General features: G+C 37.7%; 4 protein-coding genes and 1 pseudogene across 8 annotated transcripts; 4 read left to right on the top strand and 1 right to left on the bottom strand.

The window, feature by feature from the left end:
* The first annotated feature begins 833 nt into the window (after positions 1–833).
* On the top strand, positions 834–6,034 carry LOC121743167 (probable E3 ubiquitin-protein ligase ARI9). 2 transcript variants are annotated; one of them, XM_042136392.1, is made up of 4 exons: positions 834–1,490; positions 2,144–2,898; positions 3,480–3,595; positions 5,532–5,728. In XM_042136392.1, the coding sequence occupies exons 1-4, from the start codon at positions 939–941 to the stop codon at positions 5,579–5,581; spliced, it is 1,473 nt and encodes a 490-aa protein (XP_041992326.1). In that variant the 5' UTR covers positions 834–938; the 3' UTR covers positions 5,582–5,728. The 2 variants fall into 2 exon arrangements, with proteins under 2 accessions (XP_041992326.1, XP_041992327.1); XM_042136393.1 differs by lacking the exons at positions 834–1,490; positions 2,144–2,898; positions 3,480–3,595 and adding an exon at positions 4,413–5,118 and having other exon boundaries at positions 5,532–6,034.
* LOC121744704 (probable E3 ubiquitin-protein ligase RNF217) lies at positions 6,033–7,146 on the top strand (the record flags this gene model as incomplete). Its single annotated transcript, XM_042138290.1, has 2 exons — positions 6,033–6,298; positions 6,755–7,146. Coding segments are annotated over 2 exons (372 nt in total), but the record flags the coding sequence as incomplete, so codon positions are not given.
* Positions 7,147–8,278: 1,132 nt separating this feature from the next.
* Positions 8,279–11,557, top strand: LOC121744230 (phosphatidylinositol transfer protein 1-like). The gene is made up of 10 exons (XM_042137708.1): positions 8,279–8,628; positions 8,787–8,817; positions 9,092–9,240; positions 9,477–9,568; positions 9,682–9,689; positions 9,785–9,856; positions 9,976–10,143; positions 10,312–10,407; positions 10,745–10,867; positions 11,215–11,557. Exons 1-10 carry the CDS (start codon positions 8,609–8,611, stop codon positions 11,275–11,277), a joined length of 822 nt encoding a protein of 273 aa, XP_041993642.1. The 5' UTR covers positions 8,279–8,608; the 3' UTR covers positions 11,278–11,557.
* Positions 11,558–11,711: 154 nt separating this feature from the next.
* LOC121744229 lies at positions 11,712–14,586 on the bottom strand (annotated as a pseudogene).
* A 4,300-nt stretch (positions 14,587–18,886) lies between these two features.
* LOC121746193 (interactor of constitutive active ROPs 3-like) lies at positions 18,887–22,827 on the top strand. 4 transcript variants are annotated; one of them, XM_042140116.1, is made up of 5 exons: positions 18,887–19,070; positions 19,171–19,239; positions 20,001–20,111; positions 20,622–20,877; positions 21,008–22,827. In XM_042140116.1, the coding sequence occupies exons 3-5, from the start codon at positions 20,092–20,094 to the stop codon at positions 22,544–22,546; spliced, it is 1,815 nt and encodes a 604-aa protein (XP_041996050.1). In that variant the 5' UTR covers positions 18,887–19,070; positions 19,171–19,239; positions 20,001–20,091; the 3' UTR covers positions 22,547–22,827. The 4 variants fall into 4 exon arrangements, with proteins under 4 accessions (XP_041996050.1, XP_041996052.1, XP_041996049.1 ...); XM_042140118.1 differs by lacking the exon at positions 19,171–19,239 and having other exon boundaries at positions 20,009–20,111; XM_042140115.1 differs by lacking the exon at positions 19,171–19,239.
* Positions 22,828–27,759: the final 4,932 nt, after the last annotated feature.

Raw genomic sequence — 27,759 nt, 5'->3', positions numbered from 1 at the left:
CAGGAGTCGATGCTAGCTGGCTGAAGAAGCAGCGCCTGAACTATACCGGTGATTATGACGGCGGCAGCAGCGGCGGTTCCCACGACCTCCCCAAAGATGCTCAGGAGACCCCGTCCCCTCCCGCGTTTACTCGCCGCACTCGCCCGGTTGGTCAAAGGCGGGCGCAACAGGCTCGCCAGAGGTCCGAAGAGGTCTAGTCGCCATCCCCCACTGTTGGCAGCCCGACAACCGACCTCGTCTTCTTGGCGCGTCAACAAACGCGAGTTCAGATGTACAAGACCAGATCTGATTGGAAGAATGCCACTGACCCCGAGGAGAAGAGTTTTTTTCACGCACTGCTCGTGAGTATGCGAGCCGATTTGACTGCCGCCGCGGCACAGGTGGGGGGCTCAGACGCGGGCTCAGATGCCGCAGATTTGGGGGTCCCGGATAGCGGCGACAACGGCGACGACGGCGAGGTGTGAGGCGGAGGCGGAGGCTCGTGCGTGGAGTAGGAGTTTTTTTAAAATTAATGTAATTTTTTTTTGTTAATGTACTTTTTTTTAATTAATGTACTTTTTAAAATTTTAATATTATTATTGAATTTTCCCGTATATGGGTCGTAAATTTAATTCTGTATTTTGTGTGATTGTTAATTATTTGTTTTTAATAATTTTATTTATTGTGGCTGAGCTATGGAGGAGTTTTAGTGCTGATGATGTGGCGGGAGGAGTTTGTAGCTAGGTTATTATGAGAATTATGGGAATTTGGAATTAAAAATACTAACGAAAAAGTCTCTGTAAAATAAGATAAGTATACGACAAAGTCTTACAAAAGTTCAAATACATCTGCAAGTGTTCAACAGAAAAGAGAAGGAAAAAAGAAGAGGAAAAGACGAAGCAGAGAAGAGCAGCGGAGACTGTATTAAGCTGGCCGGAAACAATTGACGAAAAGCACCAATGGCGGACGACTCAGAGATGGCGTACAACCTCCAACTCGAAGAAGCCATCGCCGCTTCCCTCCTCGACGGCGCCGCCGCACCTCCTCCAGCCACTGCCGCCTACGACGCCCTCATTGGATGGGAACAGGACGCCTTCGACGACGAGGTGGAGGCCGAGCGTCTCCGCCTCGACCTCCTCCGGCAGGTCCACGACCGCGCCCTGGCCTGCGAGATCATGAGCGTACCGGACGAGGAGTGGCTCCAAACCGGCAACAATTTGCACAGGCCGTTCGGAGAGGGCTCCTCCTCGTCGTCGTCTTCGAATGGGCAAAACTTCCAATTCAAGGTTTATGTCAAGGGTTTGGTGGAGCGGGGGGCGGGCGGAATCGGCGTGGCTATTTGCGACGGGAATGATGGTTTGCTGTTCGAGTTGAGTAAGGGTTTGAGCGGCAAAGATCAGGATACGAAATTGGTTGATTTCAAAGCGCTGATTGAAGGCCTTGATGCTGCTGTGATGCTTGATTTGAAGAGGATTACTGTTGTTACCGATAATCCTCTGCTCTATCAACATGTCGGTATACATACACTCTTCAATCTTTATTGATTAATTGATTTCGATAGTCACTACAAACGCCTTTGTTATGATAATTGAACCTTTAGGCTATTGATTTCTTCGTTTTTCCCTGTATTCTAACTTACTTCATTAACTGTTTAATCTTCAAGCACACACACACACACACACACTCAAAGATTGCGTTTTAAAGCTTTGTTTTATCATTAATTAATAGCAAGAATAGTAGCATGTGATATACTTTGTTTCCATAAGTATTAGTCAGGCTCCTTGTGTGAAAATGAAAGTAAGCCTTGTTAGTTACACTGTCTGTCTCGGACTTGATTTTCTGCTGCTTAACATTGAAATCATTCTCTTGATACAGATTCTTGCTTTTGAGTTATATGCCCTTATCTGTCACTTGTATGTGAATCATCCATATGCAGATAGTAAACACAGGAATTGTTTATTTTTGTTATCCTTTTTAAGAAGCTGTCTTGGGTGTTTTTGCTGCTTAGAGGAGTCTAGAGTTTTCTGTTTGTCGATTTCTTTAATTGTATCTCAGGTGTATTTTTCTTAATTTGTTAAGTAGGTGTAACGGTTTCATCCGTATTTTCATTAACAGCATTTAAAGAAACTTTGGTTCTTATGTGATTTAGTGTTTCTAAATGCAGATTACTGGAGAAAACACTCAAATGATAAAAACTGCTGTCGCATTATCTAACCAGATACAACTCCTCCTAAGAAAATTTACAAAGTGTCAACCATCACTTGTTGCCTCTAATGTCAATAAGTCTGTCAAACTTGCTAGGAACGCAATTGCATTTCAGGTTAATCGTTCAGCAGGTAGTAGCAACGGCAAGAATCTGACTGAGCAATGTACTATTTGTTTGGAGGATACTTATGTGGATCGAATGTTCTTAATTTCAAGTTGTCGACATAGCTACTGCTTTTTATGCTTGTCGAAACATGTTCAGTTTAAGTTGCTTCAAGGGAGGCTGCCTAAATGCCCTCACGAGAAATGCGAGACCGAGCTGAAACTTGAAAGCTGCAAAGAGTTTTTAACTCCGGAATTACTTGAAATAATGAGCCAACGAGTGAAGGAAGCATCCATTCCAGCAGATGATAAAATTTATTGCCCTTATCCGAGGTGTTCTAATTTGTTATCAAAAAAAGAGCTTCGAGGATCCACTTACGATGGATTACTCAAATGCAGAAAGTGCCCCAAATGCAGTGGCAATTTTTGCATTGATTGCCAAGTTCCCTGGCATAAAGACATGCAATGCTCTGAGTTTAAAAGGCGAAACCCCAACCCATGTAATGAAGACAAGGTACTAGAGTCTTTGGCTTCTCGGAACCTCTGGCGTCAGTGTCCAAAATGCAGCCATATGGTTTCACTTGCTTCCGGATGCTACCACATTTATTGCAGGTATTGCTTTCATTTGGTCTGTTTAACTTGTTGTGACCATATAGGGATGTTGAAACTTACGACTACAGTTGCTTCTAGTTGAAACATACTCCCTACTTATTACTAAATGTCTATTCTTCTCTCCGGCCTACACATGCTTCAATCTTAGCTGATGTTTGTTTAATATGTCATCAAATATTATGCTTCTACGATGAAGATCTTTTCTAAGTAACCAAGGTTATATAGTGCCTCCTGTACTGAGAAATTTAAGGATGAAGTGGTATTTATTAGTTTTCTCACCTTCAGTATTCGCTGTGTGATATGCTACGAATGTGCCTCTTGTTAGCCCATTACCTCCACCTAGTTATAGAAGCCCAACTTGATATTCTTCCCGACTGAATTGTGTTTTCTATATTTCTTGGTACTATAATGCATTTCTTCAACACTCAGTTATTACAAGTTTACAATATACTACTTCTCATTTCTATGCTGAGTTGAAATGAGAAGATTTTGTTGGTTCCTCTCCATTTCGTCATTTCCCCAACTAGCGGATGATTTGACCAACTCCAAGCCTCTGATAACTATCGGCGATGTTTCTGTAGATGTGGACATGAGTTCTGCTATACTTGTGGAGCTGAATGGAAAAACAAGAAGGCCACCTGCAAGTGTCCGATCTGGGACGAGCGCAATCTCATATACGAGCAAAATAGACAGCAAGGTAGATGATTGCATTGTGGTTCAGAGCTTGTATGCTCACAGTTTTTAGATGGAGGGGAACTTCAGTAACCTGTGTTCTCTTTTTAATAGCTTAACCATTTTCTATAAGTCTGGTTATAGTAGTACAAGTATTTATGGAAGTTCAAGGATTGAATGATTTTGCCTGATCAAGATTTCATTTTTAAAAATCCTTCTTGTTTCATAGGTATTTTATGTGTAATTATGTTCTTAATCGATGTGTAATTATGTTGTTAACTTGGACATACGACATGCGTCATGTTCTACTCTTCTAGAACATGTAGTAGTACATAACAAAATTTCATATTAAGTTTAATACTAGTAATTAATTTCTGTGATTAGTTTAACTAGTATTTAGCTGCACAATTCTAAGGACTGATTTTTTTATTTGTTATTGTTTTCCACCTGAGGTTGAAACTCGAAAATCACTACTTTTTTATTTGTTTTTTTTCCTATTTGATTGTTTATATATTCGGGTTATAAATTTCTAAATTTAAATATTTTCTGCACTGGAATTGCTTGGGAATTTAGACGGTCAGTTGATTGGCAAAAAAACATCAATAATTAAATTCGTTATTAATGATCAAATGAGACTATTTTCTGAGCACAGATAGTATAAGTTTTTGGAATTTATGTGATTGAGATATAATTTCCTTAAAATAGTTCACAAGTTAGTAGTAAAATAATCTCAAACAATGTAGTGGATGCTATAAAGCTAAATTTCAGCAATTTATAAATTCTCAAAAAGAAAAAAAAAAGTCCTTCGACTCCAGAAGTCGAAATATGAATAGTCGTGGTGAAGCAGTAATAATGATCACCTCTGTAAAAACCTAAAAGGGTTGAAAATCTGTAACGGCTTCCCTAATAATTGGCGCGAAAATCGACGGCAACACTACGATGGCCGACGACTCCGATTTCGCTTTCAATCTCCAGTTGGAAGAAGCACTGACCGCCTCCCTCCTCGACGGTGCCATTTCTTCCCCCAATGCCGACGGAGTCACCTACGACGCTGTTTTCGGCCCCGCTCTGTCGGCTGCCCTCCAGCGCGACGACGATCTCTACAAGTACGAGTGCGAGCTCCTCGACCAGTACAGTACGAAGGCCGCGGAGAAGCTCCTGCGCCTCGACTTGTGCCGCCAGGTCCACGACCGCGCCTTCGCCTGCGAGATTTCCAACATACCGGAGGAGGAGTGGAGGAAAATCGGCGATGAGCTGCAGAAGCCTTACGGAGAGGGCTCCTCCTCCTCATCGAATGGGAAATGTTGGGGATTTAGGGTTTACGTCAAGGGTTTGGTACAGGGGATCGCGGGCGGCGTTGCGGTTGTGATACGTGACGACAATGGCGGATCGGTGTTTGAATTGAGCAAGGGTTTGAGCAGAAAAGATCAGATTATGGTTGGAGCTATGGTAGAGTTGAAAGCTCTGATTGAAGGGCTTGAAGCCGCCGTGATGCTGGAGTTAAAGAGGGTCACTATTGTTACTGATAATCGGTTGCTTTACTTGCATGTTAGTAGCGATTGCCATGGCTATTTATTAACAGTGATTCATTATTATCCTTCTCTATTTCATGAAGATTGTTAACAATATTGTTTATCATTGATTAACATTCCTTATTTTAGGATGAACTTATAACTGATTACTGATTTATGAAAATTTGTGGTCTAATTGATTTGAGTTGTTGGGATTCTTGGTTTGCTGTCCATGTGAATGAATAGCAATACTTGTGTACATCCTAAATTCCTAATGCGGTGCATCCATCTCAATTAGATCTCATTAATTCCAGTTAGGGCTTATTCATCACAATTAGGATTTAAGATGGCTAGCACTCTGGTCTCCTTTCGATTGTCACGCTCATAGTATGATTTCATGCGCTGTTACATTACAAAGACTTAATGTTCATCCTGTTTTTCTGAATGTAGATCACTGGAAAATCCCGGGAGATCAGAGAAACTTTTGCTGTGCTATCTAACCAGATAGATCTTCTTATGCGGAAATTAGGCAATCCTGGTGCATCTTTTGTAACTTGCCATGATAATGCATTCGCTGTTGAACTTGCTAGGAAGGCAATTGCATTTGAGGTCAATCGATCAGCAGGAAGCAGTGGCACAAAGAATCTGATGAAGACATGCACAATATGTTTGGAAGATACAGATGTGGATCAGATGCTCTTAATTGCAGAATGTCTGCATAGCTACTGCTTGTCATGTATGTCAAAACATGTCCACTATAAGTTGCTACAGGGAATTCTACCTAAATGCCCCGATGAGAACTGCAAATATCTGTTGCCACTTGATAGTTGCAGAAAGTTCTTGACTCCGGAATTGTTCGACATGATGTGCCAGCGTGTGAAGGAAGCATCAATCCCACCAGCGGAGAAAATTTACTGCCCCTACTCAAGATGTTCTACTTTACTATAAAAAACAGAGCTTCAAGGTTCCAAGAGTGGTGGTGAGGCTATTGAAGTATTGGGTTGTAGGAAGTGCCCTCATTGTGGTGGCCTTTTCTGCATCAACTGCAAAGTCCCTTGGCATAGTAATATGAGCTGCTCTGATTTTAAAACCGGTAATCCCAGCTCCAGTAATGAAAAGAAACTGAAGTCATTGGCTACTGAGAATCTCTGGCGTCAATGTCCCAAGTGCAGCCATATGGTTTCACTTTCTGTAGGATGCTACCACATTCACTGCAGGTATACACTTCATACATTGAAACTCAGATTACTAATTCATGTGTTTTTCAAATGCACTGACACTAGCAAATCTTCCTATTACTGCTGGTAGCATCTGACTGCAAAAGTTTGCTCCTCTCGTTGATGTTTATCATTCTTATCTGTCAACCATGCCTCAAGTTTATTTCCCCCTTCTCTTTTGAAGAAAAACATGCTTCTATATTTTTAAATATGGTTTGAAATCCTAGTACGAATACAATTTGCCTCTTGTATTGGTTTTGCATTGATTTTCTGTTTATACGGCCAATGCTGGTGTATGCAATGATCAAAGTATTGCTGGCAATGAGAGTGATAGCAAACTATCATGCAAGTTTTTTGTAGCAACTGTAGGAACTATCAATATAGCTCTTGTTTATCGTGAGATTTTACTCTGTTTTGCACTTTGAAGAATCAAGATATCCAAACTCGAATATGCAGGTGTGGGCATGAGTTTTGCTATACATGTGGAGCAGAATGGCGAAACAAGAAAGCTACATGTCATTGTCCTATCTGGGACGAGCGCAACATCGAATATGAAAACTAAGATTGAGAAGGAGAAGCAAGATTGAGTGTGATGTGCGGTGCTTCTACGCTCCTTGTTCCTTGGTAAAGATCACTTTTTGGGAGGCTGACTTTCTTTTTTGCTAGATGAGAATCTGATGGATACAACATACTCATCCATATGTTTTGGTTTTGTTTCCTGCGCAATTTTTGTGTAATTGTGCTGCACATTTTGGGAATGTGGATATGCTTGGCTTCTAGTTTAGTACTCGTATTCAAGTTTGATGAATTTCTTTAAATAATTTCTCATAATCGAAGATATACTTACAATTAAATCCATTCGGAAACACAGGAGTATTTTTTGTCACAATATTTTTTGCTAAAATTAACAATCAAATGTTGATTTTTTATGTAGAGTAATGATAGACTACATACCTTATGTGGGCTCCTTATATGAGTACCACTCCCGTTTGACACACTTTTAGCGTTGTTCGTTTCAATTTATATATTTAGTTTGATTCTAATACGTTAAAAAGTGCTATTGAAATTTTTAATTTCACAAAATTCATAAAAATCAAAGCTTGATTTGTTATTTTATTAATTTACAAGAAATTATAGAGAAAACGAGCAAATTGAGCTTTGATTTTTTAAATTTTTGTGAAATTAAAAATTTCAATAACACTTTTTAACGTATTAGAATCAAACTAAATATATAAATCGAAACGAACAACGCTACACATGTGTCAAACGAGAATGATGCTCATATAAGGAGCTCACATGAGGTATGCAACATATCATTTCTCTTTTTATGTAAATATATAAGATTAATAATTGCCAATAATAATTCTTAAGATATTAAAATTAAATTACATATATAAATTAAATAAATAATGTTAAAAAATATAGCATTAGACTTGGATGAGCATTCGCATTTCAGATACTACTTCCTTCGTTCCATAGTAACGGAGGCGTTTATTTTTGACACAGAGATTAAGAAAAATTGTGTTAGATGGGTTAAGTAAATGGAGAATAAAGTGGAAAATGGAAAAGGTAGAGAGAAAAAAGTAAGAGAGAGTAAAGTAGGTGTTGAAAAATGTATTGACTTTTACTAAAAAGGGAAATGACTCTATTACTATGGAACGTAAAAAAATGGCAAAATAACTCTATTATTATGGATGGAGGGAGTATATTTTTACTCAACTAGATCTAAAATCTGAAATTTTCTGAGAAATGAATTTGTTTCGATTTGAATTGTTCGAAAAAATCTGAATCCAAAATTCGAACTATGACATTAGATCAAATATTGCGTGTTAAAAGTATAAAAATTTGAAAAGTCAATAGAAAAGTCCAAACATTTGACATTTGAAAATTCAATAGAATAGTCCAAACATTTGAAAATTCGATACAAAAATCCATTAAAATGGTTGGGATACAAAGATTTTAGCATCCAAGAAAGGAAAGTGTGTAGAAAATACATGGAGGGAGAGACGGCCGGGCCGAATGGTTGTGGTCGGGCCGTCTCCAACGTTGAAACCTCCCATTTTGACTTCCCAACAAAAAATAGAATCGCGGAAAAATATGGTTATCGACACGCGTTCCTTCTCCTTCACCGTCTTAACACAATAACACATGCCACCGTTTTATTTCATTTTCCTTCTTCTGTTTTTCTGACCATATCAAACCAAATCCTCGCCGCTCCCGTTCTTTAATTCTTCTGCAACAAAATTCTTTTCCTTTTCTTTTGCGGTTGAACATTTTTTCAAGGAACGGAGGGGCTGCACATATTTGAAAATGGTTCAGATTAAAGAGTTGTATCCTTTTTGGCATTTATTCTGGGAATTCTGTTTTCTTAATTATGGCTGCATCTTTCTGTTTATTTGTTCATATTGTTGTGGATCATGACGCAATTTTTGTTCATTTCTGTGCTGTTTCCGAAAATTTGTTTTTCTTAACTGGGTTTGTGGTGCAGTCGGATTGTTATGCCGTTATCAGTGGAAGAGGTAATTGCAATTGATGTTTCAAGAAAAATATACTCCTTCTGAGCCTTAAAAATAAGAACTTTTGAAGGTTTACGGGCAATTGGTAGAGTAAGAGAGATAAAATACAAAAAACGATTGAAGTATTCTTAGCAGAGAAGAGTGCATAATTCTAAGGGACGTACAAAAATGGAAATAGTTCTTACTTTTAAGGGAAGGGGATAGAGATTTGATGTTTCTGATGTAATGCTCATTTGCACTAAAGATATCCCTGTTTGATTATTTTTTTATTTGGCAGTTTCAAGTAGCTCAGATGTACATGGTAATGAAAATGCAGCAACAGAACACCAATTCGACGGAAGGGGTGGAGGTGTTGGAGAACAGACCTTTCGAAGATGATGAAATAGGAAAAGGCCAATACACTTTGAAGATTTATAGGCTGCAAAGGTAGTTTTTTGTTGCTTTTGGCATAGTTTTTGGAGTATTCTTCTTCTATCAAAATATTGTTTATTTTTACGGTTGATGTTCATCATTACACCCTCTTCCCCTGCATTTACTATTTTTGTTGTTTTTTTTGTTAAGAGTTGTTTATTTTGGTAGTGTTGTTAGTACTTCTTGTTTCGATCTTGCACGAAATTCTACTTTGATCATGGACCATGGGTTTATTTATTTATGCTTTTCAGCAAAGCTCCTTCTTGGTTAACTGCATTTGCCCCTGCCGATGCTCTTGTGATGCAAGAGGAAGCTTGGAATGCATATCCAAGATGTAAATCAGGTTTGTTATCTCTTTTGATTCATGTTATATTCTGAATCTGTTTGAGTTGTCTTCATCTAATATGTTTTCATTATTATTCATGTTCATGGCTGCGATTTCAACAACTCGAGCAGTTATAAAGGTAAATAAAATTATGACGTGTTTGATTTTCTGTCTACGGGTGATCTTCCGGAGTTCTAATAATAGTTTTTTTTTTGGGTTTTTGACGTATTTCAGTGTCTGTATTTCACGAGGTTTATTCTTACTATAGAAACTATTCACACAGCTGACTGTGGTCTCTCTGAAAATGTAAGTTATATCACACCTACCTGGCCTCATGATATTTCGGGAACAAGTTTGCGATTTAGGTGCTTCCCTAAGCGAGTACATAACCCATTTTCCCTTTTGGTTTCTCTTTAAACATGTAGGTGCATGACCTTACTAAAGAGCAATTAGCAATTAGGCAGGTGGAGACTCTCGACATAGCTTCAGATTACAATGATTATTGGAGCTATATAATTGGGGCTAGCAATTTCGATTTTTCTCAGCTTCAATCAGCTCAAACTGGCCGTGGTCCTTTATTAGATGGATGGCAGGTTGGTATTTCTTCTTCATTTATACAGGGTCCTGGAATGAACCAAAGATGTCTGTGCTTTCTTCTTTTATCCTAAGAACTTAACAAAAATAGTAACATAAAACAGATAATTTTAACGTGGCCAAAAATGGGATTGTATTCACTGACTTGATGTTCCTCAATAATTCAGGAACAATGCTATCCAGTTATGACAGCTTACAAGTTGGTGACAATAGACGCCCCTTACTGGGGCTTCGGCAGTAAACTTGAACAAGCTTTGCTTGCGGTATGATTTTTGGTAGAACTGTGGAACAGTTTGTCAGTGTTCTTGAATGTGATAATTTTTCATAAATCCTATATTTTGTCTCATTCATTTCATGCACATTACAGATATGAATATAAAGGAAAAATAAACATTGAATTGAAGTATCTTTTTTTCAGAAACACATTACGAAGGCATATACCTCATAGGCCAAGCTATAGCATCCATGTAGTTTGGATGAAACACTATGCATCATCTTTTCATATGATCATGTTTTTTTACTTTTCTTGTAAGTGTTCAACACCAACTTAGTACTTGAATTTGCGGCCTTTGTCTGAGTTTCTGCATAATATGACCGCAGGGTGAAAAGGCACTCTTCCTTGAAAGTCATAGAAATTGCTTTGGTTGGATCGATGAGTGGTATGGGCTGAATGTGGATATGATGCGTGAACTTGAAAAACAAAGTGACTCTTCTTTAAATGAGGTAAAGGACGATTCAAAAATCGAAGCATCAATTCTCACTTCAGGAGATGTTATCTACTCATACATCTCCTTCTTTACGAATTTTATAGTATATCTCGAAAGTGTGTTCCTGACATACTGCCTTAGAGCATATTCCTTTCCATCAAAGAAAAATAGCAGAGGAAGAGCAACAAAATCCGTTATATCCTTTCCCCTCTTTCATTCTGATCCCTTTGCCAATAGTTAATGTCATGTTACCAAACATTCAAGGTCCCTTATACCGCTTCAAAAGACATTGATTATTTTGCTTTACGATAAACTTTGTATAACAACTAATTCCTGAGATTTTGAACTCCCGTGTTGATGCAGAAACTAGGTCGGCCTGGTCTAGTGGCAAATGGGGAGGAATTGGATAGGAAGCTTAACTACTAGAAGGTGCTGATGCTGGGGATTTCATAGGAATCTATGCATCATGCTTCTAATCATGCTGAGCCGAGTGTAAAGTTATTTCTCATCTCGTGTGTGCTCGAATGTGGAAGACTTTAGGCAGAGATCTTCTTTTTGGTTAGAAGCTCAAATGGTACAAATTTAGACATCTGATGAAAGACATCAGCTGCTGCTTTGATGCATTAGAGTATGTGAACCTTATCCTAGTTGTAATTCATTATTTATTTTCGAATTGTTGATACGTATAGTAATGTTGTCTCATGTATATAATTGATTTAGACAATAATCATCTACTGATTAATCACCAATGATCAGGGATTATTTTATAGAGATGGTAAAACTTGAAAAACTGGAAATTTTGGATCTCTCCAAAGATTTTGGTAAATCGAATCTATCTGTTATTTGTTTGGTAAAATAAAATTACAGATCTTATTCCATTTAATGTTCCAAGTAGTTCCATTCGAATCATGATTGCTAAAATATTTCACAATATATTTACATATACTTTTTTCATTCGAGTCCACGGTTGGGCCATGTATCAGAAGAGCCAGCTCGGGCGGGCTTTCTGCATACGGGTCTCACCATGGGCATCATCGAGCTGCTGGTTGTGTCTGATGGCAGCTAAGGCAACGATGTAAACTAAAACTAAGATGACGAGGACTACAATGTTGATGACCGAGGCTCTTCTCCAGCTCTTCTTGAGGCTGCCTAGCACGCCAGCCTTGCATGAGCTGCAGCTGTAGCATAGCTGGTGCTGCTCGTTACTCCACTGAGCGCAGTCGGGGTCTGTTCCCGTCTGCCCCTCACCGGGGATCCAGAACGTCTCGTTCATGTACGTATACCCGCAAGACGTTGGTGGCTTGCAGCATCCCGACTACAATATTAAAAATTGGTGATAATAGATCAGTAAAGGCTAGAAATTACATAATTAAATAAGCTTTGGAAATTAGATCTCGAGTCCAATAAATGTCAGTATCTAACATATTTTGTCTAACATTATTGGGTTTTAGATAAGTTTGGAAAAGAACCTTCAGATTGTGACAGAAATCACAGAGATAAAACATACTCCTACCAACTTTTTGAAGGGAAAAGAGAAAAAAGATTTTATAGTGGACTAAGAATAAAGCAAAAAATAATAAAAAAGTAAGCTAAAAAAAGACAAACATAAAAAATTCTGAAGAATTTGACTATAATCAAATAGAACTCTAGAATATATATAGTATAGAGTATAAAAGTGAGGGTGGCTTATCGTAAATTAAAACTACATTTTTCGCGAGAACATGTTATTATGTCACTAATTATATAAAGTCAATGCATATATATTGAAATTAATGTACTAAAAAAACTTTTGACTAAAATTCAAACTCTGATCCTGTATTTATCTTGTACGAAGATGTATATTTCTCATAATATTTAGGAGCTCTCATTTGAACCACGTGATTTGCAATTGGTTCGTATCAGTGCTTGGCACAAATTATATAACCAATTGGGAAAAATACTTAACTTGTTGGATTCTTTCAATACAAATTAAACATTTCTACTTTTCATGGAATCAAATAAAAAACTAAAGTGAGTACACTACATTTGACAACACTAACATAATTATAGCTAGATAGCTCTCCACTTTCCTCTTTGGTTATGCATATCCATATTCCCAAATGGGGGGAATTTCTTAACTTGTAAGCTTTGCCATTTAGAAATTTAGAACGGAGCCTTCCCTCTTCACATATATGATCGCATTAATTTATACTTACTTTTATTTTCATATTTCAAATCAAAGTACTCCCAAAGAAGAAACAATAAGACACTTTTTTACTACTAGTAAGTAGGGATGTCAATTTAGCCCGCAACCCGTGGGCTGGCCCGAATAGCCCGCCAAATTTATAGGGTTAGGGCTGAAAATTTCTAGCCCGATAAAATTACAGCCCGATTAGCCCGCACCCGATTAACCCGCAACCCGTTAGGGCCAGACCCGAAAACCCGATGGGCTGGCCCGGAAACCCGATAAAATTTATATTGTTCTATTTGTTTTACTCTAATTCGACACTTCATTGATTATTTTATAATATAGATTACTGAAAAAATAACTTTCCATTTTATATATTAAATATATAAATTATATATTAAGTTTTTATTAATATAATAATAGATAAATGAATTAGAAACTTCAAATTCACTAAAAATATATTTAAATTTCTAAACATGCTTTAAAATTTCTTGTTTATGTTTTATTTTGCATAAATCTCAAATATTAGTATTTGATCATGTTTATGTTTGAGTTTAAGCATATATCTCAAATTTATAATAATTAAATATTTTACATTTTATAAATATAACTAATTTTCACCATTATTTATTGGATTGATCGCGTGTTAATTTTATCGATAGCAACCCGATTAACCCGATGGGCTAGCCCGAAACCCGAGCTTTTAGGGTTAGGGTTGAACTTTTATAACCCGGAAAAATAACAGCCCGATTAGCCCGCACCCGATTGACCCGCAACCCGAATAGGGTTGGCCCGAAACCCGGTGGGCTGGCCCGATTGACATCCCTACTAGTAAGTGAAGCTCGTAGGTTGAAACCTAGTAGTAATACTATAACCTAATTTTTCATATGGAATGATGAAGAAAAATAATATCTAAGGGCCATTTAATCAACATGCAAAAATATACTCCCTCCAATTTTCTTTTTTTAATCCGTCTCCATTAAATATCTCATTTTACTTTTACTATATTTAAACGGTGTGACCTCTGATTTAGGTACTATGAAGTAATTACCTAAATGGGGGTGAGTTTCCTGCGTAGAAGAGATCGGCCAACTCAGGAACTCCCCCGATGTTTCTATGCAGGCTCTGGCAGGCGTGCGAGGCGCGAAGGCAGTCTCTGATCTTGGCCCAGTGGGCCGGGGAGGAGACGCGGTCGGCGAGCCAGCTGCCGGAGTAATCCTGGAGGGAGTAGTCCGGGTAGGCCCGGTTCATGACGGGGCGGCCGGAGCCCTTCTCGGTGGCGGAGTAGGCGAAGATGATGAAAAAGACGAGGGCGGCGATCGCGAAGAACATGGCCCACAGGTAGGCGTACATGAGGAAGGTGTTGCGGTAGCAGGCGCCGGCGATCCCCGCCAGCGACACCGCCATAACGGTGAGGCCAATGAGGATCAGCGGCCACTGGAGGAACTTCATGCAGTCGGTGGTGCTCAGCCATACGCCGCCGCCTTTGATCGGAATGGAGAGGATTAAGCTGAGGAAGTGAGGAATCCGATTAGGTTGTTGCTCTTTCCCATTTTATTTTATATATTTTTTATTCATTTTTGGGAGTTTGGTTTAGAAAAGATGCCAAGATGCGAGTTAGCACATGCACCAGATAGAGATATATAAGAATTGTGGAAAGTCACCTTTTTATATTTTCACTTTCTGGTTTTATTTTATTGATTTATTGTCAGTCAGTGAGGGATTTAGGTTTTAAATTAGCCAGTAAATTAATTATAATTGACTAAAAACTAATTAGATTATTTGTAAACCCTGATTACGATTGGAAATAGCAATATGATTTAGAGGTTCTCAAAATCTCAGTCTTATAATTATTTGAAAATCTAAATAGTTAGCTAGAGTGCATTTGGTCATACTATAAAATTGAGAATTTAAAATTGGAGTAACTTCAAAAATCTTTGACTTTGGAACTTAACCAAATTACAAATCCTCTTAATCATACAATTCCAGTTCCATAACTGAAAGTAGTAGTAAATATTGAAAATTTCAAATAACTATAGAATTTGATGCCTCCCCCACACTGCAACTAAATTATATACTAGTATGAAGTTGTGTGATATGATACTCGTAAGACATAACTATCGTAAATAATAGTAAAAGATAACCCTACTTAAATGTATTTTTGATCCCATAAGTTCTATTCTCTGGATTCGTCACAAATAATCAACATAGTGCTACGATTATAATTAATAAAAAAAATTGTCATAATTTTTGGTTTCACGTAAAAATTTATTCTGGAGCCTATAAAAAATTTGGGCCACTTAACCAACGGGTCGCAGCACAGTTGGCAACGCGGAGCTGTGGTGACCTTAAGGTCACGGGTTCAAACCCCGCCACCCGCTGGGAGACTTTCGGCCTTAATCCGCAAACCCGGTCGAGCATGATTAGTCGGATTCCGTCAAAGGCGGGTTCGGTACACCAGTGGTCAAACCAAAAAAAAAAAAATTCCGGGCCACTTGATACTTAGCCCAATTTACCAATATAGTTGGGCCTTTAACAAGGCATATCACACTGTGAATTTGAAACCTTTATTTTTCCGAAAAAAAGATGATTCATTATATCTGTAAATAAATATTAATCCTACTCTTCTTGACATCACATGTATTATAAATAAAACTATCAAAGAGTTTCCGAGCTTAAATAAACATTTGACATTCCAATTAATTATTATTAAGGGAAATATGACATCTTAATTGAATCTAATGGGTCAAAAATTTGAATCATCATTAAGTAATGCTGCAACACGGAGAACTATTATTGATCAATGCACAGGATCGGAATAATAGTTTCTTCAACTCAATCATATACCCCTTCTTCCTTTACTGACTTGTATGATTTTTTATTTTAAGTTTTAAGTTTATATTTGTGTCGGATAGACTATTAACACCTAGCTGCATTGTTAGTCCATCATATTTATGTCATGTGGTAGACTATAATTCATACATGTCAGATGCAGGTGCCTACCTATGTAAGATTTGATCATTCAAAAAACTATAATTGGAGTACTTGGATCTAATAATCCTGATCCAGTACTCCATAATTTTTGTCTATTTCATAATACTACAACCCACATTAACAACTCTCCAACAAATGTACTGTTTTTTTGGAGGAAATGTGGAATACTTTTTTTTAATATATGATGTATGAGCAATAGCATGAAAGTGAATTGTTTAAAAAAATTGAAAGTAGATATTGTTGAATTTGGAGATGTTAATTTTACCAAACAGATGCTATTTTTTTGTGCTAACGCTAGAATGAATTTTCATGAAAGACTTTTTTGAAAATGAGGGAAATAATGCATAACACTTTTTTATTTTATTATATGGAAAATATAGTATGAAATTAAATGGAGTGGGAAAAACTTATGGACAAGGACAGTGACCTGAAATAGACGGAATTGGCCTTAAACACAGGCCCAGCCCATGTGATCAACTGCGAGAATCCTGCATCCTACGGGTCCCACTTTTGCCTTCAAAATCTTCCAACCAAATGTTTAGTTACATACAAGGTCATACCATCATATGTTATCCTTTTGTCTTATTGAAATTGTCTTTTTTTTCTGTTTACTTTTTATTTTTAAAGTTTGATTTTAAAATTCTAAATTTACCTTTTTAAGTTCAATTATGAGATCATATATTCCATCACTAACACATCGCTCAATTTTATGATGAATTCATTATTTTATTAAATGAATTTCTGATTTTGGATTTAACTTATATGGAAAAGGATAATTTGAATTTCTAAATTCAACTAATTTTATATATTCCCAAATGTTGTTTTGGAGTATTATTTTTGATGGGTTTTAATGATGCTATTTGACTTGCAAGTTGATTAAATTTCACTAGTCTCACAAGTCCTAGCTAAACATGGAACATTTGCTAGTTGATTAAATAAATCACTAGTCTCCCAAGTCCCAAACATAGAACATGTTTCTTATTTTTCGTATATAGTATTTCATTGTGTGTATAGTATAGCTGCCAGAAATTTGAAATTTGGGTAAATCAAGTTGAAACATTTGAATTACTATTACCAATGTTAGAAAACTACAATTTCAAAATTCAATTATTGATTTGTTATTTGCACCTAAAAAACGTCATATATATAGGGAGTACTAGTATAACATAATAATAAATTTACTTTTCTAACATATCCATCGGATTCCTAGGAATGCAACGGATTCTCGAAGGTCACATCCATGTTTTTCTAATTTGAAACATAGACAACCTAATAATGATATTTTACTTTTTCTAAACTTGGTTGATAGAGTATTTTATTTGTTTAATGGAGACATAAAAATAATCCAGCCGAAAGCTAAAATTCAACCGATTTGAGGTTAGCACATGATGTTTTTTAATTAAGCAAATGATTTATAGTCAGGGTATTGTAACTTGAATTAATTCATGAATCGACTTATTAGTGTACACACACAATGGTGTGACACCATAAGTAATAAAATAATAAGTATTTCCGACACCATAAGTAATAAAATAATTAAAACTTTGTTTTTATTGAAAAATGAACTAAAACATGGAGTAGTATTAGTTGCCATGGTAATAAATTTTGAATCGAGCTCAATACCTTCTTCAAATTGAATCTCAATCTAACAGATCACGCTAGAAATCAATTATCGTTAGTATTAAATTCATTTGCAATTGTCAAACATAGACGTATAATAGGCGATTTGATTTGACAAGAACTATTTAAAATTTAGCGAAAGTAAAAAAATTTGACCGTTAAGACCAAGTTCGTCCATCAATATATTTGATAACTCTCGTCATATTTTTAATAATGAAACACGACTAGATTGAGAAGATATTTTTACTTCCATCAATAAATGATCACCTAATAGTCAAGATTGGTGTGGGTTAATAAAAAAAAGCTGTAATTATATTTAACCTCATTAACTAGTAATTCCCTCAGTTCTATATTAATTGAGTACATTTTTATATTGAAAAGTTTTAATATAACTGAATCATTTCTAATTTTGGCAAAATTACTTCATTTTCTCTTTGTTTCTCCTTATCTTATTCTTTTTTACTTTATTCACTATGTATTTAATACAATATTCTTAATTCCATATTAAAAAGAATTGTTTCAAATAACAAGTAACATAGTGCTATAAGGCCATCCACAATAGACGCCCAGCGACCGCCCAGCCGAGCGCCGGCGCTGGGCGATCTATTGCAGCCGCCCAGCGGGCGATTGGAGAGAGAAACCGCGCAGCGCTGGGCGGTGCGCTGGGCGGTCCGTTCGGCGCTATTGCAGCGCCCGGATCGCCCAGCGCACCGCCTAGCGCGAAAAAATAATTTTTTTTTTCGAAACACTATATATACGCGCTTTGTTCGTCATTTTCATTCGCACCACTTGTCACTCCTTTTTATTATTGTATTTTTTTAAAAATTTATGTACTTTTTTTTATTATTGTATTTTTTTTAATTAATGTACTTTTTAAATTATTGTACTTTTTTAAATTTTAATAGTATTATTAAACTTTTCCCGTATATGTCTCGTAAATTAAATTTCGCATATTGTGTGATTGTTAATTATTTCATTTTGTATATATTTGTTAATAGTGATGTGGATATTAGTGGCTAGGCTATGGCTGGGCTATTGCTGGGCTATTTGCTTGTTTTGATGATGTGGCATGAGGATTTTTAGTGCTGCAGATGTGGCCATGGCTGGGCTATGGCTGGGCTATTGCTGGGCTATTCCTATTATGGATGGCCTAAGTGAAAAAGAGATGCCCAAATATAAGCAATTTTGGTAAGCAATGGATGCCGTTGTATATTCCTAAATTTTTGTCTTAAACTCTGTATATAATGAAGCATACCTCCACCCACTTGTTGCTCGCTCACAACAAATTACCCACTTCACCATTCGCCTAGAAAACCGAGCTCCTTCTCCCCCACTAACAATGCCTTCTTATTTTCTCCTTCCAAAAATGCCTCTAATCGTAAATTCTTCTGCTGCAGCGCAACATTAATTACAGCATCTCTTTTTCAACATTTTCTTGGTAAGGACTACACACATTCTCTCTCCCTCTCTCTCTTCTTGAAACTTGCAAATCGTTCAAAGCTGCACGTTTAATTCCGAGTCCTTCGTCATAATCCTAGGTTTTTGGAACATGGGTTCGGAGAAAAATTGTTTCTTTAAGCCTCTTTCAGCTAGAAACCGTTGAATCTGTAAGATGCAGCTGCAGTTTTTAGTTCTTTATGTGTGTTTGAACTTTGCAAGAGTTAAATGTATCTGAAAATTAAAGTGCTGGTGAAAAAATAGAATCTTTTTTTGGTTCTAATTTTGCTTCTGCCTCTAGGAGAAAAAAGAAAAAAAAGTAAGAAAAAAAGTAAAGAATCTCTCAGCTTATATAGTTATGAGCAGAAACGGCCATTAATTTAATCTCCAAATATAAACACAACTTCTTCTTGTTTGGTTTACATTTGACTTGGCAATCTCAATCGTACTGTTTAGATTAATCATTTGCAACTGCCACTCTTGACTTGTTTCACCATCTGCGTTAATATAATGGTTTTTGTAGAAAACAAGATTTTAGTTTTTCACCACCAATCTCGGCTACAAAGGCGGATGGAAGTGATATTTGCCCCCACTTTGGCTGTCCCCACCCTTTTATAGCTGTGATTGCCTCGTGACTGCATTTATGCTGCATGTGTATCACGCCTACAATTCTTGATCATTGAGTTCTTGCACCCTATGAATCATTCATTACACTCCCTTTTGATTGATCTCACCACGGCTATTGTATCCGTATTTTGCGTGAATCGACTTAATGCCTTCCTCTGCGGTTGTGTGAGGACTAGGTAGATGCATTTCATGCCTTAAATGTAGGGATTTTGGACACCCTACTGCATTTATTTTCATTGGATTCTCATGTTATTTTTGATCTTATATCTTTTATCTTACTATTTAGCTTTTGAAATTGCTGCAGTGTTGCAGGTTGTGGTAGGAAGCATTTAAGGAGCTGAAGCCTATTTTCCGTTCACTACATTGATTTTACTCTGTTCCCACTGGTTGAGAATATGCAGACCCCTAAAGCAAGGTATGATTTCTTCCATGATTTATGTAGCAATACAACATTCATTTGAAATATAGTATGGTGCTTGAATCTCTTGATTAAATCTTGAAATTGGTGAGCTATTGGGTGAGAACTGTGTGTGTTCTAGTCTTGTTTCCATAGAGAAGAACTAGCAAGCATTGTTGTATTTCCACTTAGAATCCACTTCTAGCATCATGCAATATGTTTGTTGGTTTTCATATATTTTGGGAATTCTAGGATGTCCAGATTGCTACTGTCATAAGATTGTTTTTTTTATTGATTCTATCCGTTTGTATGGCTCCGAAAGTATGTTTTTCTTCATTTTGCATATGCGTATTGGTTTATGGAAGACGAAGTTATGAGAAGCTCTTGTTTTAGTAGTTGGACTCTACATTCTTTGACTTGCTTTCATGTTTATACTCCTCATTTCCAGTCTTGTTATAGAGCCTCTTGGTTTCTATCTGTTGTTGCGACGAATGCTTGTTAAATGCATCTGATTTTATGTGTATGCAGAAGTAGTCCATCAGGCGCACCTCAGAAGAGCTCTCCTCGATCTATATCCTCAGAGGCGTCTCTCAAAAGCTCGTCCCCTCAAGCTTCATCCACAGAAGCTCCCCAAAAGGTCTCTCCAAGAGTGGTGCGTCAGCTTAAGACAGGGCCACGTTTCTTAGACCCCACCGCATCTTCATCAAACCAAGCAAACCGAGCTTCAAAAGAGAGAAGTCCTAAAGTAACTGATCACAAATCCCCTAGAAGCCCGCTTTCTGAGGTACAAAAAGTTCATTCTTCTCTACTTATGCAACGACAATCATAACGTGCTCGTATTTATGGCTGCTTTCATTAAGAATTTGTACAAATTTGTGTGTTTTACTAAAAGAATTTATCTCTACAATTTCCAGAAGAAACGGCCTAGCAAAATACCTGAGCTTGAGAGCCAGATATCTCAGCTTGAGCATGATCTGAAAGTTGTCAAGGATCAATTAATTTCTACGGAAGCACAGAAGAAGCAAGCTCAGACAGATGCTGAGGAGTCTAACCAGCAGCTCTCGGCCTTATCTTTGAAGCTCGAAGAGTTGCAGAAACACCTCTCTGAGCAGCCATCTTCGGAGGAAGTTGTGTCTGAGGAACAAAAATTGGGCTCACAATCTGAACTCGAGGCTCTCAAGAAGCAGGGCTCTCTTGACTCGGCTGCATTGGCTTCTGCATTTGATGAGATCAAGCAGCTTAAGGTTCAGCTTGAGATGGTAGCTGAGTTCAAGGCACCTCAACCTAAGCACTCGGAATCTGAGCAAAACGACCTTACTAAATTGAAGGAGAACTTGTCTGAGACGCTCTTGATTGTGGAAGAAATGAAACAACAGGTAATGTGTAGCAAAGAATCCGAAGCTCAGGCTCAGGCGCTCGTTAGAGAGACTCTGGTGCAACTTGAAACGGCCAAGAAGATGGTGGAGACGCTTAGATCAGATGGACTAAAGACCACCGAGGAGTATACTGCCATTGCTTCTGAGCTGGAGCAGTCGAGAGCTCGTGTTAGTTTCTTGGAAGACCTTGTGAGCAAACTCCAGGCTGACATTGGTAGTGATGGCAAAAGAGACTCCCAAGGTGAAATAGAAGTTAGTTCTTTGAGACTCGAAATTGAGCAACTGAGGTCGGTTTTAGAAGCCGGTGAGATAAGATACAACGAGGAACGAAGTCGTAATGCAGAGCAGATGCAGGACGCTATGGAAAAGGTGGAAAAGTTCAAATCTGCATCGAGCCAGAGAGAAGCGGAGCTGGAGGTGGAATTCCGGAGATCCAAATACGAGATTGAGGAGCTCAAGGCAAACCTGATGGACAAGGAGACTGAACTGCAAGGTATAGTTGAAGAGAACGAGGGACTCACAGTGAGGCTCGAGAACTCTGTGTCGGGGCAGAGGGAGAGCGAGCTGGAGAAGAAGTTCCAAGCCGAGATAGAAACTCTGAAGGCCAGCCTGGCACAGAAGGAGGCAGAGTGGCAAAGCACGTCGAAGGAGAATGAAATTCTCAAGGAAATGGCAAAGAATGGCAGAACGAGCGAGGAAATCGAGAGTGAGGCGGTCATGAAGGTGAGCTACATGGCAGAGGAGATAGAGAAGAGCAACAAGAAAGCGGTGAGAGTGGGGGAGCAGCTGGAGGCAGCGCAAGCAACGAATGCAGAGATGGAAGGTGAGCTGAGGAGGCTGAAAGTGCAGTCGGATCAATGGAGGAAGGCTGCAGAGGCTGCTGCTGCAATGCTGTCGGCAGGGAACAACAACGGGCAGATGATGGAGAGGACGGGGTCGATGGATGGTCATTACAGCCCTATGACAGGGAAGGTAAGCTCGCCTTATGCGGATGATCTTGATGAGGAGTTGATGAAGAAGAAAAATGGTAACAAGCTGAGGAAGTTTGGGGTGTTGTGGAAGAAGCCACAAAAATAGGAGACCATTCATTTCAGCATTGGTTTTCTTCACTGCTTGAACCATATTATGTGGAGTATTACTCTGAGTAACCAAGACAACCATTTATTTATGTTACATACTTCTATCTTCACTCAGAAGGAGCTGTAAAATCTCTGTCTGTTTCCCCATGAAGATACAAATATCTACGGTAGCTTCTCTAACTCTCTTCAGTTGTTCCATATAGTTCTGTGTTTGGTATAACCTTTTCAATTGTTCTGTGAATGGTACTATCCATCTAATTTTGAAGTTCAATTGTAGTACTTCCTCCGTCTCGGTTAAGATGACACATTTCGTAGCCGGCACGAGATTTTAGGAGTTATTGGTTAAAGTGTTTAATTGGAGAGAGAAAATGTGAATGTAAGTATTAAAATAGAGAGAGAAATAAATATGAATATATTAATATGAGTGAGAAAAAATGGTTGGGTGTATTAATTGGAGAGAGAAAGTTTCTAAAAAAATAAATGTGTCATCTTAATTGGGACAAACTAAAAATGAAAACGTGTCATCTTAAGCGGGACGGGGGAGTATAGTTAGCACCTACTACTATCTAGTTAATGCTTCTTTAATTGTTGCTTTTTAAGTCGTAAGAAATAGTAAAACAAACACCAAAACTAAAACCAGTTTATAATAGAGAAAAAGTAGTACTCCATCAATTTGCGTGTATGATAAAATGAATATCTTTAAGAAGTTTCGAAAGGAATGTTAATTAATTTCCTGTGATACAAATATTATTAACATGAATTTGATGGGAAATATTGTACCTCGCATGCAATTCTCATTTATAAAAAATCAGCAATAATGTGTTACACAAATGTCACTACAATTATTTAAATTTTTTAAACGAATGTAGCTAAACCATAGCACTACGTACAAGTACTAAAATGGTGCTCAGACGATTTATAAACTTGGGAATTTTATTCTTGATGAATTAACGGGCTATAAAGATGTGGTCCATGTGGATCTAGTTTATTGTAAACATATATTGATTTGGCTCTAACCATAAACAACCGCTTGTTTTACGAAATAAATTATAGGTTATGTGACTAAAATGTCATTTGAAATGTAGTAGTATATCATATTTACGAAATTTCACCATTTTTTAAAATCAAGCCATTATATGTCTAGTGCGAAGAAAATAGTTGTTTCAAGTAAATAGAATTTACGATTAATTAAGTATATTTGGAAAATAAATGCGTATATTAATGTGGACAAGTTTGTGTTGCAATTATATCACATTAATTACATTTCTTTATTTTGAGTTCACTCAGACCACTGCATTATATGGTTTCTTGTGTGAATGCTACTGCAGATAATGATTTGACCTTTGAAATAAATTATCAGTGTTTAGATTTGTAGTAATATTTAACTAACTCGTTTGCACTAATCATTACTACGATATTTCAGATTATTAGATTATTGAATGGTGTAAAAATTCTTTTTTCTTTCTATTAATTTCAAGGAAAGTTGACTATATAAGATACGGAAAATGGATAATACTAGTATCAAACACATTGAAAAGTAAAAAAAAAAACTAATTCGTTTGCAAGTTAATAGACCACCATTCTACTAATTTCCAACAAGTAACAACAAACATAAACTGTGTTTATAAAATTAGTATACAAAATTAAAAAATAATACTCCTAAATCTGTAGTGTATGAAACTGTAGTGATTCAAATTTCAACTCTAACCACGCCTAAATCTGTTGCATGATTTGGTCTAGAGCCCGCAGGAGCGTAGCGCAGTTGACAATGGAGGGGCATATCTTGCTGCAATGATTTGGTCTAGCGAAAATATTATAGAAGTGCGGAAAGCAGAGCTCACTGAAATTCTAGTTTACTGGGATATGTGAAGTATTAGTATTGAATAGAGTCATTATCATTTAATTATACATCTTTGTTTATTAATATGAGCAAATATCTACATAAAAGTAAGACATAATCCACATAATAACTTTCACACCAGCTAGGTTAGCAAATAGTATTACATTATGTTTCTAAACATCAGAATTTGAGTCAAAACATTTTATACTTCATATAAGAAAGAAACCATGAGCCTATGTATAAGGTTAAAAAACTAGGGAATAATAATTCTGAAAAATTTTACTACTACTATTTCTTATTCTCAGATTGTTCTTGTTTTATATAGTAGTATTAATTAGATACTAGTATTATATAAACCCAAATATACAAAAATTCTAAAACCGGAAATCTTTACTTTCCCAAGGAAATTAAACATGCCTGGAAAATTTAGAGAAGAAAAACAACAGAAGGAAAATACAGGAAATTAATCCTTTCTCGAGACATTGCTGTTTGAAGAAATAATTTGACACCACAAAATTTAAACTATCGAGATATTGAAACTCTCCTGTGTAAGAAGCTTTTTCTTCTTTCTAGACTACTTGAATAAGAATTGCCAAAATTTACTCTACACTAACACTCTCTATACTATATACTCCTTGTTAGATATAATCATGCATCACTTCTCGATAGCCGTTGGATTTGCATGGAGTACATCAAAGGCTTGGAAGGGAGGATGGTGGTTAAGTTGTTAAGAGAAGTTGTGGTGTTGCAACAGACTTAACGGATGTGAGGAGCGTGAGTTGGAGCTGGGAGCGCGAGCTACAACGGTTAGTGAGATGAGTATATAAAGATCTCAGCATCACGAACATACACACGCAACACATTCCAGATTCAAGAGAGTATATTGTATTTCTTCATTTGATTAGCTTTGAGTTGAGCAAAGTGAGATTAGAGGTGAAGAATTGAGAATTATACATTGTTCTTGAGTTGTATTCCATCCTTAAACATACATCAATAAAGAGTGAATCATTTTCTTGCCCGTGGACGTAGGTTTCTAAAACCGAACCACGTAAACCCCATTGTGTTGTATTCTTCTCGTTCTTGATCAATCGCGCTTCAATCATAACAAGTGGCGCCGTCTGTGGGAACGTGGATTGCGTCTGATTGATCGAGAGTCTCTGATTCGAGGCTGCATTATTTTCTGTTTCAATATCTTGGATCGATTTTCTCATGAATCCAAGATGAGCTCGGTGAGGCTCGACGTTGAGAAGTTTTCAGGCAAAAATGATTTCGGATTGTGGCGCATCAAGATGCGCGCCATGCTCATCCAGCAAGGCCTGGGCGATGCGATCAAAGATGGTGTGGAAAAGGAGAAGGAGGCCGAGGGTGCCGATGAAAAGGAAGTGTTGAAGAGACAGGAGATGATGGAGAAAGCTCACAGTGTTCTTATTCTCTCTCTCGCCGATAGTGTGCTTAGAGAGGTCTCTAAAGAAACCACTGCGGCTGGGATTTGGTCGAGGTTAGGCTCTTTGTATATGACTAAGTCTTTAGCAAACAGACTGTATATGAAGCAGAAATTGTATTCCTTCAAGTTTATGGAGGAGAGGTCAATTGCAGAGCAGTTGGAGGAGTTCAACAAATCAGTGGATGATTTGGAGAACATTGATGTCAAATTGGAGGACGAGGACAAGGCGATCATTCTTCTTAGTGCGTTGCCAAAGAGTTTTGATCATCTAAGGGATGCCATGCTTTATGGCAGAGAGAAAACCATCACTCTTGAGGAAGTGCAATGTGCACTCAAGTCCAGAGAGCTCAGGAAGGCGAGCTCGAATCAAGATCCACCATCTAGCCAAGCTCTGAATGTGAAGTTCCAACAAAAGGGTAAGAAGAGAAAGAACTTCCCAAATCAGAAGCCTATGCATCAGAAACAACAAGATTCATCCGGAAAGGAGACTAGAAGTTGTCACTATTGCAAGAAACCGGGGCATCTTAAGAGGGATTGTTTCTCATGGAAAAAGAAGATGAATGAAGAGAAGATCCAACAAAACCATGCGGACCTAGCTGAGGAGCATGAGGATGCTCATGTCATGAATGTAGTGAAGTCACAGATTGAGAGGTCTTGGATAATGGACTCGGGCTGTAGCTTCCATATTTGCTCCAACAAAGAATGGTTTGAGGATCTTGTGGAAGCTGACGGCTCGGTGATGCTAGGGAATGATCAGATTTGCTCAATCAAAGGCATTGGGAATATTCGGCTCAAAACACAAGCTGGAGACATCAGAGTCATCACTCAAGTCAGGTATATTCCTGACATAAAGAGAAACTTAATTTCCCTGGGTATTCTTGAGTCTAAGGGTTATAAGTTTAGTTCTGAGAAAGGGTGCATGACTGTATCTAGAGGTGATATGATTATTATGACTGCTGAGAGGAAAAAGAGTCTCTATTATCTTATTGCTGAAACAGTCATTGGATCATCCAATCTTGTTGTGAAAACTGATCTTACAATGTGGCATAGAAGGTTGGGACATATTGGCATGTCAGGGTTAATGCAGCTTGTGAAGAGGGGTGTAATAGTTGCTGATGGATCAGTGAAGCCGCACAAATGTGAGCACTGCATTCTTGGCAAAAGCAAGAAGCAGCCGTTTGTAGCTGGGAGACACACCTCATCAGATATCTTGGATTATGCTCATTCGGATCTCTGGGGGCCTGCACAACCAAGCACTATGGGTGGAGGGAGGTATTTTTTGTCTATAATAGACGACTACTCGAGAAAGGTGTGGATATACATTCTAAAAGAGAAGTCACAGGCCTTTGCAAAATTCAGAGAATGGTGCCAGCAGATTAAGTTGGAGCAAAGCAAGGTTCTGAAATGTTTGAGAACTGATAATGGCTTGGAGTTTCTATCTTCAGAGTTTGAAAGTTTCTGCAAGGAGAATGGCATCAAGAGACATAGGACCGTGCCTGCTAACCCGCAGCAAAATGGTGTGGCCGAGAGAATGAACAGATCTTTGATGGAGAAGGTAAGGTGCATGCTATTTTCATCAGGCATGCCTAAGGCTTTCTGGGGTGAGGCAGTAGCTACTGCAGCTACACTGATAAATAACTCACCCCCATCTGCTATAAAGAATGAAATCCCAAATGTCATGTGGTATGGAAGAGATACTGACTACAATCAGATGAGAATTTTTGGTTGTAGAGCTTATGCTCATTGCAAGCAGGGAAAGCTAGATCCAAGAGCCTTGAAGTGTGTGATGATTGGCTATCAGCAAGGGGTGAAGGGATACAGATTGTGGTGCACAGAGAAGGGGAGTCAGAGAGTTATCATCAGCAAGGATGTCATATTTGATGAGGCCTGTATGCCATATCTGAGAGATGAAGAGCAGCCTCAAGGC

The sequence above is a fragment of the Salvia splendens genome, chromosome 8 (assembly GCF_004379255.2).
Source record: "Salvia splendens isolate huo1 chromosome 8, SspV2, whole genome shotgun sequence".
Taxonomy (NCBI): Eukaryota; Viridiplantae; Streptophyta; class Magnoliopsida; order Lamiales; family Lamiaceae; genus Salvia; species Salvia splendens.
The sequence above is the reverse complement of the archived record's forward strand: the minus strand, read 5'-3'. Positions and strand labels throughout refer to the sequence as shown.

Coding starts and splice junctions, on each gene's coding strand:
- LOC121743167 (XM_042136392.1), top strand. CDS start 939: ATGGCGGACGACTCAGAGATGGCGTACAACCTCCAACTCGAAGAAGCC. Junction 1,491..2,143: donor ATCCTCTGCTCTATCAACAT/GTCGGTATACAT, acceptor TTCTAAATGCAG/ATTACTGGAGAAAACACTCA. Junction 2,899..3,479: donor TGCTACCACATTTATTGCAG/GTATTGCTTTCA, acceptor ATGTTTCTGTAG/ATGTGGACATGAGTTCTGCT.
- LOC121744230 (XM_042137708.1), top strand. CDS start 8,609: ATGGTTCAGATTAAAGAGTT. Junction 10,144..10,311: donor CTTTATTAGATGGATGGCAG/GTTGGTATTTCT, acceptor TCAATAATTCAG/GAACAATGCTATCCAGTTAT. Junction 10,408..10,744: donor TTGAACAAGCTTTGCTTGCG/GTATGATTTTTG, acceptor ATATGACCGCAG/GGTGAAAAGGCACTCTTCCT.
- LOC121746193 (XM_042140118.1), top strand. CDS start 20,092: ATGCAGACCCCTAAAGCAAG. Junction 20,112..20,621: donor ATGCAGACCCCTAAAGCAAG/GTATGATTTCTT, acceptor ATGTGTATGCAG/AAGTAGTCCATCAGGCGCAC. Junction 20,878..21,007: donor CTAGAAGCCCGCTTTCTGAG/GTACAAAAAGTT, acceptor TACAATTTCCAG/AAGAAACGGCCTAGCAAAAT.